We start from the raw sequence: 16,929 nt of genomic DNA on the forward strand, positions 1-16,929 counted from the left end.
GACATAACTAAGGACCCGTTTGATCATGAGAACTTTTCACTTTTTTCACTTTATTTAAAAATCAGTATTTTGGCCATGAAGTTATATTTGAAATTTGGAAAATAATTAAAATTTTATTTTCACTTTTAGTACATTCAAACAATCAAATATTCTTTGCAAAATTATAACCAAACGCAATTCCAACTTCAAAATTTCAAATTAAGTGAGATATATTTGGTTTTCATAGTCAAACGCCTACCAAGTCTTTCCAGTCTCAATCTTCTTCAGACTAAAGAAGATCCATTGGATTTGTCCAAGAACCTTGGATCACCTTGAATTGAGCAAGATTAATGGATGAGGGACCATCCCAAATAGAGGAGTTGGAGAATTTTATGGTTACAACCCTCTCAAATATTAAGGGGTCGTTTGGTGCATGATATAAGCTGGGATATTCAACACTAATTTTTTGTATCATGTTTGGTGGAAGGTATAAATTTATACTTTCTACCAAACAAGATATAAAATGCATCCCAACATAAAAGATGGGATATCCCTTCTTATCCCACTTATTCCGGAATTATTTTACACCATCTTTTAGATGGTATAAAATAATTCCAAAAAATGAAATAAATTAGTCCCGAAATTATAATCCCGGGATAACTTTGGCTACCTACCAAACGACCACTGAGTGATGTTTATAAATGAGGGACCATTTCAATTTTTCACATCCGTAGTTGTTTCAATCAACGTCCCATCTTCCAAGCAAAAGTCACAAAGTTCTGCCTCCCTGGCCAAGGGGAGTCACTGCATTAACCACTTTTTCTGTGTAGAGTAAGTGGAAAGACTTGTAAAAGTGGCAAAGTCTGAGTTTTTTATCAAGCGGAATGAAAATATATCGAAATAAATACACGAAGAGTGAGGAAAGTTATATACATTAAAAAAGCTACTTATCCATACATTACTTTAATGAAGCGGTGTCAATTTGATACCATTTAATTTGGACAAAACTGGCTCTGCCCCCTAATACCAAAATCTATCTTTGTCAAAATAAGTAAATAAAGGAATAATTAAGAGAATTGAAAAAGTAAGAATGTCATGATCTCTTGGATGCTTTCCCTTTTTTCTACATGAGTGATCTTTCCTGGCCTCTTTCCATACAAACGAATCTTTTATCTTTTTCTTTCTTTTTTCTAGTCTTATGTTTGTTTTTTTTCTCTTCCTGGCCTAACAAGAAAGTGAATGGAAAGAGGAACGAATTATCGCTCTTGTGTTCCTCGATTACATTATCTTAAAGGAAAACTCACTGCTTTAATAATTGATATTCACAGGTATATATTACTTAAACTCTTTGATATATTATACAATTTGCAAGAAGGGGATAAATATATTGAAACTTTACGCCCTTATCGTTCTTGCTAATAGCCCATAGGTGATCACACAATTTAATATGTTATCTAAATTGATATAAACAATATATCAACATTTCACTTAGTTGACCTAAAATTGAACCCGTTCATAGAAGTATGTATATATGGGTGGATTTCTACATAAGAAGGGTTTAGGGACTATAAGTTATTAATATTTCTAGGTCGATGATGTCAGTTATATGGAGCTAATGGAATCATCATCATTTTTGTTAACTACTAATTATAGTATCTTTCAAGCTGCTATTACTCAATGGTTGTGAGCATTATCATTTATCACCCTTTTACACCACTCCACAACTCATTTTTGGCTTTTCTAAATTAGGTTATGTTTGTATGCAAATTTTTGTGCAAACAGTGTTGGTCTTCACACAGTTTATTTTTTAAGTTTATGTCCGAGACTGCAGAGGTTTTAAGGTTTTACTTTATATTTCAAATTAATGTTTATTTTGTAGTATTATTTTCAAACGATATAATATACATACACAAGAAAAGACATTCCATTGACTATCTTTTTCTTTTCTTCCATTATCACGAGGCCCACGATACTAAAAAGACAATTGTGAAAGATATGTTACATAAAATAAACCCAATTAGAAAAGGTAGAAAATCTTGAGAAATGTTGAACGAAATCTTCAAGTTGTGTATCCATCCAAATGTTGCCTATTTTTTTTTTTTTTAAGAGTGAATCCCACTTTACCCCCTAACATTTAAGAGTTGGGAAACGATACCCCCCTCGCATATTGAATGAGAACGGTATCCAATATTTTTCGGTGAGAATAAGTAATTAATTTTTTTTTTTTTAAAAAGTCACTAAACTAGTCATTGAAACGAGATTTAATATTTGTTAAATCTTACCTATATTTTTCTCTATATGTCCAAGTTTTGAATCTTTCGTCTATATATATATTAACAATTAAAATTAAAACACAAAATTTGGTGGACTGGAAACCAAAGAGAAGATAATTCAATTGCTTATGTAAAATAGTGCTAAGTAGTAATTATTAAATTTATCAATATATCTTACGACAAGTAACAAGAGAAAGTTTCTATTTATATTTTGGACGAATTCAAAATCACGACTAAAATCATATATGATATTATTTTGATTAAACGTAAGATACTAAATGAAAAAGGAAATAATTAATATCATAGTAAGAAAAACAGAATGAGAAAAGGATTAGAGAAATGTGTGTGTGTGTGTGTCTATATATATATATACACACACACACTCACATATTCATTATGAATTAAATCTAAAGATTAAATCAAATAATATTTAAAAACATTTAATTTGTTTCCTTTAATTTCACAAAAATATCATTAATTTGAGTATATTATATTGAAAATTAGATGATACTTGACATTTTGTTATGATACAATGCACTCAAACAAGTGACATCACAATCACAATATAACATAGATTAGTATCTTTTAATATCATCCGCTCGCGCGGGTACTAATACTAGACTGTATTTAGATTGTATAATAATTAAAATCTTGGCCCTCTAGTACCCCTACCCAAAAAAAAAAAAAAAAAACAAATGAAAAAAAAAACGAACGAAATATAGCTCGAAATTTATTAATAGGATTTTTCAAGTAGTTGTTTTACATTATTTTCAGAAGAATAGGTGATTGGGACAATAACAAGAGTTATATATTGTATTTAATTCTAGAAAGAAAAAGAAAAAAAGTTTTTTATTAAAAACAAAAGATTCTCACCGGAAATTATTGGATAGGGGGGTTATCGTTCCCATTTAATATATGAGGGGTATCTTTTTCCAACCCTTAAATATTAGGGGGTAAAGTGGGATTTACTCTATTTTTTAAGTGGATAATCAGCATGAATCACAAGTTTCCAAAATATGATTAATACGTTTACCAGAATATGGGTGATGTGTATAAATTAGTGTCGTAAAACATAAATGTGATCTGACCCCTCACTTATCTATCAAAGTTGCTAAAAATGAAATAAAAATGGTAAAATTTATAATAAAAGAAGTAATATATATTTTTGTAACAGGAAATCTAAGAGCCAAATGGTATTGGTAAGTACATTTCTACAATTTCATCATGGGACCCAATAGTTTGGCATATGCTTCCATGCCGTGGACATCATTCTATTGCTTGACAAATGAGTTTATTTAAAATACTGTAGTAGATTGCACTTAATTCTTGGGTACCTGTTTGGCTTTATGTTAAAATCAAATCATTCTAGTCGGTGAAAATTCTTAAAACCAAATCAAATCAAACATAATAAATATTCATCGGTTTGATTTGGTTTGGGTTGGTTTTTAAGAAAACTAAAGTTATTTCCCTCCTTCATGTATTGTTTTTCCTACAATTAGAAGAGAATTTTCTATTTTTTCCAACTTATAATTCGTTATTATTCTTTTATTGTGATAGCTATAACATTTTTGGAATATGAAGAAAATGTCTTAAGATTTATAAGTTTTAATTAAGTGAATAAAGTTCATAAGAAATACAAATATAGGTAAATTTCATAGTTGCTTCTTTGAACAAAAAAAGCTCGATTCATAGCCTTTTTTTTTAGAAATAAGCTTAAGGTATAAAGTTCATTAGCCTACTAGAGATAAATAAATTTTTATTGAAAAAGTATACAAATTATTTAAAAGTATTTATAAAAATTAATATATTGTACATATATAATCATAAAAATTGTGTATAAAATTTGTCGGTTTGGTTTGGTTTTTCCTTCGGTTTGCTTTTAGTAAAACCAAAATCAAATCAAATATTATCGGTTTTTTAAAATTTAAAACCAAGCTAAACCCAACCCAAATAAATCTCGGTTTATTTAATCGGTTTGGTTCGATCTTCGGTTCGAATCGGTTTTTAACCAAACCGTGAACACCCCTACTCTTGGGTGTATTTGGTATGTAGGAAAAATGTTTTCATAAAAATGTGTTTTTGGGATCTTCTTAATATAAAAACTTACAATTTTATTATAATAGTGAAAAAATATAAAAAGATATTTCGAACTCCCACAATTTCTCATTGAATTATAGTGACATAGTTTTTTCATTTCCCCCCATCTTCACTTCTTTTTTTTAATCGGAAAAGGGTCAAATATACTCATGTACTATCAGAAAAGGGCCAAATATACCCCTGTACTATCGGAAAAGGGACACAGGGGTATATTTGGCCCTTTTCCCTTTTTTTATTGACTATGAAATTAAAGGGGATTCACACTGATAAGTGAATTGAGTAATATTTTCGAACTCTAAAAAATTAAAAGGGTTAGTTAGCATTTATTTTTGTTTTAATTACTAGAATTTCTTAACGTCAATGTTATGTATGTTCTTTAACATAATTACATCAATATATTATGACATTTTTATGGATATTATTAAAAAGGAAAACAAGGGGAAATGAATCTGATCGAGAAGATGAATTCCTAACTTTCGTGCTATTCCAAAAAGAAAGAAGATAGCATTTCAAGTACAGTTAGGACAAATTAAGGAGTGGTAATAAAAATTCAAATTTGAAGTGATCAAATTCAACTAATAGGATTTTCTATCACCGGTGGAATTTAAAAGAAACAGAAAATATAGAAAGATCCCAACACAAAAATAAGATAGTCATTATTATGAAAATTTTGGCACGTTTCGCATCTTGATATTCATAATAGTAGTACATTGCGACTAACATCTTAAAATACTGGCTTAATACATGGACAACCATTTAAACTTCATAGCAAATTTCATTTAGACACTCGAATTATAGCTTGTTCTAATTGAGTACCTAAACAAATGAAAATGTGTTTTTATTAGACCTTTTTTATTCAAAATTTAGAAATTTTGTTGCACGTGTTCTTAAATGTCCATTATGTAGATTGTTTTCTGGTGAAAACAAACTTAATCAGAAAATCAGTTAGATATTTGTTTTTATAGGGTTTAAAGACAAATGGATCGTATCTAATCCTGAGAAATTTGTTATTAGCTTGGTTCAGAGTAATAATGAGTACGGGTTAGGCACAAATAAGCTACAAAGATAGGTAAATAATGATTCAAGAAGCTCAAAATGAGTAAATACTAAGCTTGTGTATATCGCCTTCTTAAGAGAGAAAAAATAAGGGTTACAAGAGTATGAGCAAGAAGATGCCTTCCTTTCACCCTAAGCTATTTTTATATAAGCCAAGTGTAGCCTTTTCTAACCCTAAAATACGGGTGATGTGACCTCACAACAACCCCATCGTTCGAATGTACAATGCCACTCCGATCGAGGTTAGCTGATGTGACCCGAGTAGGTGAGAGTGGAGTCCAGCTGTATGACACCTCCGGATCTCCCGAGCACCCAACCACATAGTTTAACCCTGGATACGTCTTTTTTCCAATACATAGATAAGTTAACAATTTAAAATATATCACATTCTTTAATTATACACATTCGTCTCAGCAAGCTGTGATATCCCAGGCATTTTTTAAATGAGGTTGACCTTTATAATTAATGAAGATGACAAATATATGTAGTTAATAACTAGTGCATGAGAATATGTTCAAAAGTTTTTCCAAATTTGGATAAATAGTGTCTAATAGAAATATTTTATCAAGTGTTCAGATGCTCAATTGAAACAAGATGTAAGACGAATGTGTAAATGAAATTTGCTGAATGGGTCGAGTTAAATTAATTTGGGATGGGTTTTAATTTGATGGGACTGGTTAATGATGTGGACCTCTAATTGGAGGCCACGTGTGCAAGTCTGGTATTTTAAAATCAACCATTTAAGCAGTTAATGGTAAGTGGCATAGATGAGCCTTTTCGGTCACGACGATGACATAAATGAGCCGAATTATTAACGATTGACATAAATGAGCCATTTCTGATAGTTCGACGACATAATTAAGCGTTTTCACATTTAGAAATAAAGTCCACGAGAGAGGTGGACTTTTTACAAGGCACATAAAAACAGGGAGACGTTAGAAATGAAAATTGTGGGAAGGCATGCTTATGGTGCAAAAGACGGGAAAGTTACTGGGCGTGAAGATAGGAAACGAGAGTGACAATGAGACAAGTACTATTAGAACTTAAATAAAATTAAATTTAAGTGTGTTTATGCTTATTTTCTGCATATTTGTATTACAGTTCTACTAAAAAATATCTAGTTTTGTGAACTTGCCAACACATTGTCAGATTAGCTAAAAAAAAAGTGCTCCATTCATTTTAATTTGTGTGACATAATCTGATTCGAGACGAAGTTTTAAAAAGAAATCAATCATGTAAAATTTATTCTGTTAAATATATTGTAACATTTGTATAAACTACAAATTTTGAAGTTTGTATGTCCTTTAAAAGAAAATCAAGGGTTGTGATGTGATATAATAACAGGAATCGAGTTTGGGCTCTAAAAATAAAATAAAAATTATAATAGAAAGCGTTTGCTCCGACATTTTTTTGCGCGGATTGCCCTTCGTTTGGGGTGGTCTTTAAATTTTGCCCCTCAAATTTGTGGTCTTTAAATTTTGCCCTTCATATTTGTGGTCTTTAAATTTTGCCCTTTGCTTGGAAAGATAAGCGAATACATGAAGTTTTGGGTTCGAACCCCCGCTCAGGCATAAAATAAAAAAATAATTTCGCAAGGCAGGACTGGGGGAATGTATGCCGGATCCAGCATACAATCTTTAAGAAAAAGTTAAAGTTATGCCGGATCCGGCATAACTAAAAGTCTGCCCCTCAAGGCAAAGTCTGCCCCCTCCGGCAGACTTTTAGTTAAACATAACTAAAAGTCTGCCGGAGGGGGCATACAAAATTTAAACTTTGCCTTATAAGGCAAACTTTTAGTTATGCCTTAAGGAAAACTTAGCCTTATGGGCATACTTTTAGTTATGTTTTATGGGCACACTTTTAGTTAAGGCATTACTAAAGGTTTATCTTGAAAAGTTAAAAAAAAAAAATACATATATATGCTTCAAGGCAAAGTTTGCCCATAAGGCATAAGTATGCCCCCATCGGCATAAGTTTGGTAATTCCTTAACAAGTTTATGCCGATGGGGGCATACTTTTAATGGGCAAACTTTTATGTTGGATCCGGCATAAACTTGTTAAGAAGGGCAATTTTGCGAATTGCCCTTGCTCCGAGTCTTACACAGCCCAAAACAGAACTGGGTAAGAAATAAAAAATTGTACAATTCGCAGAATTTCCCTTCTTTTGGGGTGGTCTTTAAATTTTGCCCTTCGCTAAATCTCATAGGTTTCAGGTTCGAACCCTCACACAGTCAAAATTTAAAAAACAATTCGCAAGGAAGAGTTTAAATTTCGCTATGCCCCCATCAGCATACACTTGTGAAGGAATTAGCAAAGTTATGCCGGACCCGGCATACTTATGCTTTATGGGCAGACTTGCATAAGTATGCCGGTTTCGGCATAACTTTGATAATTCCTTCACAAGTTTATGCCGGATCCGGCATAAAAGTTTTCCCATTAAAAGTATGCCCCCATCGGCATAAACTTGTTAAGGAATTACCAAACTTATGCCGATGGGGGCATACTTATGCCTTATGGGCAAACTTTGCCTTGAAGCATATATATATATATATATATATATATATTTTTTAACTTTTCAAGGTAAACCTTTAGTAATGCCTTAACTAAAAGTGTGCCCATAAAACATAACTAAAAGTATGCCCCATAAGGCGTAAGTTTTCCTTAAGGCATAACTAAAAGTTTGCTTTATAAGGCAAAGTTTAAATTTTGTATGCCCCCTCCGGCAGACTTTGCCTTGAGGGGCAGACTTTTAGTTATGCCAGATCCGGCATAACTTTAACTTTTTCTTAAAGATTGTATGCTGGATCCGGCATACATTCCCCCAGTCTTGCCTTGTGAAATTATTTTTTTATTTTATGCCTGAGCGGGGGTTCGAACCCAGAACTTCATGTATTCGCCCATCTTTCCAAGCAAAGGGAAAAATTTAAAGACCACAAATATGAAGGATAAAATTTAAAGACTACAAATTTGAGGGGCAAAATTTAAAGACCACCCCAAACGAAGGGCAATCCGCGCAAAAAAATGAATTGTACCACTAAGCATTTCATAATTTTTATATTGGAAGTATATCCTTTTTTTTTTTTCGTTTTGGCAAAGTACCATTTTCTTTTGGCGGAAATCGGGCAAATTTCATCTCGAGTTAAAATGATTTAAAAGTAGGTTGAGCTGCAGCTGCAGTGACAACCTACTCTTATATTTATTTCTTGAATACATATAATAATGTCCTCCACTTTCTCCTTTACCTAATTTACAAAATTCGTTTACTCCTCTGTTATCTCCTCACTTTGTTACGAAGAAACAATTTAATACTAGTCAACAAATACTTTTGTTTTGTATATAACTTTGATGTATGAATCAGTTTGCATTTATTTCAACTAATTATACAAGATACTTGTTACAATCACCAGCAAAAATACCGCATAATTTTATCTATCAAAACTTGAACAAGTGAAAGAATCACTTAATAGTTTTTACTTCCGTAAAAATTAACAATTACTCCCTTATGCCATATAATGTAAAAAGAAAAAGAAATCTCACCTAGTTTTGAAACTGTTGTAAAAACTTATCTAGATATGATATTTTTACTAATATCAATAAATGCACTGTATTTGACTTTCTTACAAGTTTATTACTATTTAAATATAATTAATAGATGATATTTTCACTAAATCAATCAATACAAAATAACTCACGGATGCTGATAATCCTTTTTCCATTTCTTTTATTAAATTAAATGTGATCTAGAAATAATACTTATAATTTACTATTTGGAAAATTAATTATTTTCTTAATTTTCAAGTATTAAAGATCCTTTTAATTTTAAATTTCAAATTAGTCATTCTTTCTAAGACAAAAGTAGAATTCTATTATGGTACTTTTCATTTTGCCTTTAAATTGAAATATAGAAAAGTAAACATACGAAAATTTAAAGTGATTCAACACATAATTTATATTTAATTTTTTTTACCTATATACATAGTATCGTCAAAACTTATCTTGATATGTACTTTTACTAATATCAATAAGTGCACATTATTTGATTTTTTTTTTTTAAAATTCATTATTTAAACAAAATTATTAAATAATATTCTTACTAAATCAATAAATACATAATAATCTCCGGAATGCTGATAATCCTTTTCCATTTCACTTATTACATGTGATCAAACATAATACTAGTACAACAAACTAGTATAATACTAATTTTAATACTAGTATAGGTTGAAATTAATTATTTTCTTAATTTTCAAATATTTAAAGATACTTTTAATTTTAAATTTCAAACTTGGTCATTCTTTTTAGAGAAAAAGAATTATTATCTTAATGGTTCTTTTCATTTTGGCTTAAATGTTTTTTTCTTTAGTTGCCTTGTGGTCAAGAGGAGTTGTTCTATTTTCACATATAAATTCAAATTCAAGATTGCTTACTTGTTTCTCTTTCTCCAACCCACCAATTCATTTAAATCTCATCTCCCAAAAATAATACTAGCATATTCCATACTATTTTGAAAATCAAATATTTTCTTAATTTGCAAATATTTAAAGATACCCTTAATTTTAAATTTCAAATTTAGTCAATTCTTTTTAGGAAAAAAGAATAATTCTTTTATGGTACTCTTCATTTTGCCTTAATTTTTTTTTTTTTTTTTTAAGATGCCTTGGACAAGAGGAGTTGTTTTATTTTCACATATAAATTCAAGATTGCTTACTATTTCCTCTCTTTCTCCACCCCACCACTTCATTTTCATCTCATATCCCAAAAATAATACTAGCATATTCCATACTATTTTAAAAATTAAATATTTTCTTAATTTGCAAATATCTAAAGATACCCTTAATTTTAAATTTCAAACTTAGTCATTCTTTTTAGGGAAAAAGAAAAATTATCTTAATGGTACTTTTCATTTTGGCTTAAATGTTTTTTTCTTTAGTAGCCTTGTGGACAGAAGGAGTTGTTTTTTTCCACATATAAATTCAAGATTGCTTACTGTTTCCACCACTTTATTTTCATCTCATCTCCCAAGTGAGTTCTATATGTTTTTCTCTGTTAATTTTCTTATTTTTTTTCCTTTCTGTTTTCTTCATGTAAAGTACTGTGATTTTAATGTCTAACACATATACAAACAGCTTAAAATCTATGATCATTTTTCTTAAACTTTGTCTAATGTTTTTTTTTTTTTTTTTTTTTGCATTTCAGGTTTGTTTTTGTAGATCTGTTGTTTCTTTTGGCTGGAGTTTCACTGGTAAATTCTTAGATTCTTGATCTTCTATGATCTTTCCATTGTTTTTTTTTTAAAAAAAAAAACTTTTTTTATAACATTTATGTCTGAACTTGCTTGTTCTCAAGACTGATTATTTGCTACAGTTCACAACAATGCTGGGGTTTCATGTTTTTGTTACAGTTTAATTGGATTTTTTGTTTATTTTTCTTTATGGTGTTATCTGTGAATTTGTTTTGTTTGAGATGGGTTTTTAGTGGAGAGATTTCTTGAGACTTTTGATTGGTTTTTTTTTTTTTTTTTTTTTTTGGATTTCTGATGTTTGATTCAATGTATAAAGTTCTTTCATCAGACCCCGGAAGAAAAACTATTTTATTTGGTCTTTGATGCTTCTGTAAACAGCTGATTTTAAGATGGAATATGTATATCTGTGTATTGTTTTAACGAATACAGCTTATTTTGATCTTGATGATGTATGGAGGAGTTAAAAAGCTGGAATATTTAGTCCATCCTCAGTGGAGTTTTAAGAATCCAAAATCAAGAACTCTTCATTTTTTAAATTCTGGTGTGCTCATTGGTATTTCATTAAGTGTATCTGATTGCTGACATATTTTTTTCTTTAAGCTTTTCAGTTCTGGTGTTATTTGTGAATTTGCTTTGTTTGAGATGGGGGTTTTTAATGGAGAGAATTCTTGAGATGGTGTTATTTGTGAATTTGCTTTTTTTGAGATGTGGTTCCTGATATAAAGGTCCAACCTTTTTTGTTCTTTTGGGTTGCTGATGTTTGATTCAATGTATAAAGTTCTTTCATCAGACCCCCTTTTCTTATTTAGGATATTAATCAAGAAAAACTATTTTATTTGGTCCTTGGTGCTCTGAATATGTCTATCTGCTTATTGTTTTGACGAATACAGCTTATTTTGATCTTGATGATGTATTAATGAGTTAGAAAGCTGGAATCATTAGTCCATGCTCGTAGGAGTTTTAATGGAGAACTTTCTTGAGAATTTTGATGGGTTTCTGATATAAAGGTCCAACCTTTTTTCTTTTTCTTTTTCTTTTTTGGGTTGCCTATGTTTGATTCAATGTATAAAGTTCTTTCATCTGGCTCTCTTTTTTTACAAGGAAATTAAGGAAGAACAACTATTTTATTTGATCTTTGATGCATCTGCTTACAACAGATATAAAGATGGAATGTGTTTAACTGCTGTTTTCCGGAAAACAATTTTTTTTTCCAATCTTGATGATGTATCGAAGAGTTAAAAAGCTGGAGTCTTTAGTCCTCATGCTCACTGGGGTTCTAAGAATCCAAATCAAGAACTATTCGTTTGTTCAACTTAGTATTTTCAGTGGTATTTGATTAGATGTATCTGATTGCATATATTTTTTTTTCTCTCGTTTCTGTTAATCCTTGGTTCTTCTCATGTCAAGTGTTAAATGTCCAAATTCTTCATTTGTTTTTGCTTTCTCATTTTGTTTTATTCCCCCCCTCCTCCACAATGGGTCCAATCTTTGTAGTGTGATTTTATTTTTGGAGTTGATCCATTTCATCTCTTCTTAAATTTTAAGGTTGGTGTCTCTGGGAGTTACATTATATTTTCTGTATGTAAGTAGTACAAGTATAAGGATATTAAATATTGATGATATTGCTTTTAAAGTTTACTAAACTTGAAAAATAGTTTTCAAAAATTTCAATGTTGTCATCAGGAAGAAATCTTCTCCTATGATGTTCACCTTATCAGCATTGAGGCTGCACTTCTTACATCATAATATTTACTAGATAATAATTCTATTCTACTGCTGTCTAAGGTTAACTGCCTGAACCGGACTAAGTATGGTTTAAACTATAAATTTTCCAGGTCTGCTAAGGACAAAGTTTGTGGATCTTCTGGCTCTATAATTCTATCTCAAACTCTCGTTGAGACTCTAAGCAGGGTATAATATAGCCCTAATGCAGGGGCAAAGGAGTGGCATCGGTGCTCTGCGGGAAACTTTAGGTTTGTCTAGTGATGGTGGTGTAGATCAGCAGATATGTTGGAATAATTTGCAAAATCCTGCACAAACTAACCTGCCAGATTATATGGTTTCTTCTAATGAGACCAATAGTCCATTCTTCAATCCTATGAGCCAAGAAAGACAGAATGCAACCGGATGGAGTTTAGGAGAATCCAGCTCCTCTATTGCACCGAATTATGCAAGTCGGAGCGAACGGAAAACAGATCATGGATGGTCATCCACAATGACTGCTTATCCTGGATCTTCTGATATTCTGTCACTGAGTAATATCGAAGAAAATTTAAATAGCAATCGAGTAGATAACAACAGTTTATTTTCTCAAGGTTCTAGTTCTAGCACCATGCCTCATGATATCAACAGAAATCCAGTCTTTGAGGGGCAGAACGACAATAATGACGATGATGTTGATGACTGTCAAGTAATGGAGTGTACTCCATGCATATCAGATAGACCAGGACAAGAGCGGATGTCATCTGCTAGACCTTCTGGAACTAATGGATATTTGATGGATGATAATGATGGCAGGCCAGAAAGTTCACTGGATGGTAGGCGCTTTTGTAAGAGAAAAACACTCGAAGGATATCTAGCGCAACCTTCAGGAAGTGGAAGTTCTGATCATATTCCTCTTGCTGAAAATAGCTTATGGCATTCTGTACCTGCCCCACATAGTATGAGTATAGATACAAATATCTCTGCACCAACAGAAACTCCTCTAGATACACCGGCTTCAAGAAGTGCAGAAAGTTCTCATAGAAATTTCAGGGTTAGGATTAATGACTCACTTCAGCAAGATTATCTTCCTAGTAATCTGTTTCCTGCTGTGGATGATGTTGGAAATGTTAATCTGTCATCTGAACAGCAATTTCCGGAGCTCCTTCCTAATATCCCTTTGGATTTGAGGTCCGTGTCTGCTGCAGATAGTGGAAATACTCAAAGTCATCCTGTTGTAACACATGTTCCTTCTCTGCATCGACGTGCTCATGCTAGGTGGAATTCAGCATCAAGTTCCAGAACTGGCAGTTCATCAAGTTTTGCTCGAGAGAGAAATTCAGCAATATTTGAAGAGCCTAACTCAAGAAACATCTCACAACATCCTATGTTCATACCTTCAACTGATGGGAGAAACTTGAACCAAAATCCTGACAACTCGAATTTAAGTGGAAGAAATATTTCTGTTGCTGGAAATGTCGCGTCCTCTTCTACTAGGGTTCTTCACAGATCTCCTCAATATCACCGGAGGCTGTCAGAATTAGTCCGTAGATCTTTGTTGTCTTCAGCTGGCAGTGGATCTGGAGGTCATAATGGTAATAGTCGTCCACTACGTTTGAGTTCTTCTGTCTCACAGGAGATGGCACTTTCTGGAAACCATGAGCATCGTACATCGAGTTCAAGGTCAGCAATGATGTCGGAGCGACATCTTGATTCCTGGAGGAGTTTGGCTGGTGCACGTGAAGGAAGAAGCAGGCTAGTCACTGAGGTATGTTCACTTCACTAATCATGTTATAGTTATCACCTCCTTGTCTCATTCAGCATTAATTGTTGGGTGGGCCAGGTGTTATATCCAGTCATCACAATGCCATTAGATTTCCTTCAGTGATCAAATTAAGGGGTGGATTCGCCAGGGGTAAAACAGGCATCCCACCCAACTTTGTTTATACATGCATAATCATCTAACTTATAGGTCTCGCATGTTTTACCAAATTTCGGCTTCACAGAGCTTTGTCATTATAGCACTAGAATGAGAAGGCTTTTGTTATGCGGTTTAGTTTGCATTGTTGAAGCCTTCTATTACCAGTTACTCACCAGCTAAATATCTTTTTATTGAACAGATTCGCAATGTGTTAGATCTTATGCGCAGGGGTGAGGACCTAAGCGTTGAGGTTAGATTCTTACCATTACCTTATCAAAAATAATAAAAGAAGACTTGAGGTGAGATTCTTAACATCACTTCAATTGAATGATGGGCTTATATGTCCAGATTTTGCGTGCCTTCGTCTTATATGCTCGATTAGAGATAAAGATCTTTTTCAGTAATCTTCTATGACCTGGTATATAGCGGAGACAGTAATAATGTAATATAACACGAAAAGTTATGGCCTACGCACCTTTCCCTTCCTCTTTTGGCCTGACTGCTTAATATCAGCTAAGTCATACATAATTTCGTTCTTTTCTTTTTTGTGAAAAGAATAGTTAAGCTGAACCGACATGATATGTAAAGGAGCTAAAGTTAGAAAGAAATTTTCTTTCAACAAAAGCATCAAAGAATTACTATGGCTATTCTGGAAACTAAAAAGCATGTGCAGCAACTGAAATTTTATATGCTCTTTCTCGGCATGAATGACTTTACAGTAAACAAGCCGCAGCAAGTCGTTTTACCTCCATCCATCTGGGGTCCTGGACTTCAATGTATTAGTTTTGGGGGCTATTTCTTTTTTTTTGTAGTCACTGGGTAGAAAGAGATGGACAGGCACACTTTGGACTTTATACCTATTTTCTTTTTTCTTGCATAATGGAAGTTAAAGGCATATTAAAATGATAAAAAGGTTTTGAATCAGTTCTCTTAGGGATCGTTTGGTTGCTAGTTAGAGCTATGCAGGTATTAGTAATGAAGGTTTAGTTATTCATGTATTAGGTATTCCATCTTCTACTCTGCATAAATAATACATAGATTCCCTCAAAACTTATACATGTATTAATTATGCGGGATTGTGAACTGGTAACCAAACACCGTACTTGGTGTGTTGAATTTTATACAAAGCAACTAAAAAAGCTACCAGACATGGTATTAGTTATGTTGATTTCAATACATGAATAATTCCCTTCCTAACCAGCAACCCAAACGACCCCTTATTGTCTTAGCAAAGGTTAAACTGATTGAGTTAGCTATTGTACCATCTCTTCCCAAATTTAAATAATTCCTTCCTCATATTCCAGGATGTTATGATCCTTGATCAGTCAGTCTTCTTTGGGATGCCGGATATTCATGATCACCATAGGGATATGCGGCTTGATGTTGATAATATGACATATGAGGTTAGTGGGCTAAACAGAATCACATTACATCCTATGTGAATATGTTTTGCTAAACTGTGCCTGTCTAATGTTTTTCCAGGAGTTATTGGCACTTGAGGAGCGCATCGGTGATGTTTGCACTGGGCTAAGTGAAGAAGCTATTTCGAGTCATTTGAAGCAGCGGAATTATATTTGCATAAAAACAGAAGAACCCGAGGATGCAGAACCATGCTGCATATGTCGGGTACTCAATTTGATGTTTCTCTACTATTATTCCATTAGATTAAACCTTGTAAAGTGGAGTTTTAATGAATTTTTGATTATTTTCAGGAAGAATATAATGATGGAGATGATCTTGGAACGCTGGAGTGTGGCCACGATTTCCATAAGGACTGCATTAAGCAATGGCTCATGCAAAAGAATTTATGCCCGGTATGCAAAACAACGGGGCTTACTACATAAGGAACCACATTCTTATATTTAAAGAAAGTGGAATGGCCAATTTGGGAAGTATTCTTTAAGCTATTGAAGGTTGACACCACTAAGCGTGTCCTCTTCTCTTCCATGGCTTTGTTAACTCTATTGATATCTATCTCCATTGGAAGGAGTTTGTTCTGGAGGTGAAATTAGCTCTAGCAGCATTAGACATTCACTTAGGAAAGAATTACATTATGAGTTATCTGGAAACTTTACATTCTCTTTTCCAATTAATTGATACCCTTGAATATTTATTCGGTTCGTCGTCTTTAGCTGTTCTTTTTGTACAAAATGCATGATTATCCTTATGCTGTTATGCATGCCTTCGGCGTTTTACTAGTTTTGAGGATTCGTATGGCTGTTTCCAGCTAGTTTGGGACTGAGACGTAGTTATTGTTCTTGTTGGAGTATACAGGAAGGCGTTTTACTAGTTTTGAGGATTCGTATGGCTGTTTCCAGCTAGTTTGGGACTGAGACGTAGTTATTGTTCCTGTTAGGAGTATACAGGTGAAACAAAAAGGAAAAAGCTTAGCAGGAATTGAATCTTGTACCTTTATAATGCACTAATGCTGGGTGCAAACTCTATCATTGAATGGCCAATCACTTTCGAACTGTCATTATTTCCTGTCACGAGTCTTTTAAAATCCACATAAAATATCATTCATTTACATGATTAGCTTCTTAGCCTATATTTTATAATGCCTATTACTTATCAAAAGAAGAGTTGCATGATCCTTATTTTAACCTTTAGCCGTTTGGCCATGAGAATTTTTCATTTTTCGGTGGAATTATTTTTCACTT

General features: G+C 32.6%; 1 protein-coding gene across 1 annotated transcript; it reads left to right on the forward strand.

Annotated features, from left to right (window-relative positions):
* Window positions 1-10,306: 10,306 nt before the first annotated feature.
* On the forward strand, window positions 10,307-16,382 carry LOC132604090 (probable E3 ubiquitin-protein ligase RHG1A). The gene is made up of 7 exons (XM_060317422.1): window positions 10,307-10,427; window positions 10,602-10,647; window positions 12,483-14,116; window positions 14,469-14,519; window positions 15,574-15,672; window positions 15,752-15,895; window positions 15,982-16,382. Exons 3-7 carry the CDS (start codon window positions 12,575-12,577, stop codon window positions 16,111-16,113), a joined length of 1,968 nt encoding a protein of 655 aa, XP_060173405.1. The 5' UTR covers window positions 10,307-10,427; window positions 10,602-10,647; window positions 12,483-12,574; the 3' UTR covers window positions 16,114-16,382.
* Window positions 16,383-16,929: the final 547 nt, after the last annotated feature.

This window comes from Lycium barbarum, chromosome 7 (assembly GCF_019175385.1).
Source record: "Lycium barbarum isolate Lr01 chromosome 7, ASM1917538v2, whole genome shotgun sequence".
NCBI lineage: Eukaryota > Viridiplantae > Streptophyta > Magnoliopsida > Solanales > Solanaceae > Lycium > Lycium barbarum.

What these genes read in the sequence shown, in the direction of transcription:
- LOC132604090 (XM_060317422.1), top strand. Translation starts at nt 12,575, where the DNA reads ATGCAGGGGCAAAGGAGTGGCATCGGTGCTCTGCGGGAAACTTTAGGT. An exon ending in GTGAGGACCTAAGCGTTGAG is followed by an intron (nt 14,520 to 15,573) that starts GTTAGATTCTTA and finishes CTCATATTCCAG; the next exon opens with GATGTTATGATCCTTGATCA. An exon ending in TTGATAATATGACATATGAG is followed by an intron (nt 15,673 to 15,751) that starts GTTAGTGGGCTA and finishes ATGTTTTTCCAG; the next exon opens with GAGTTATTGGCACTTGAGGA.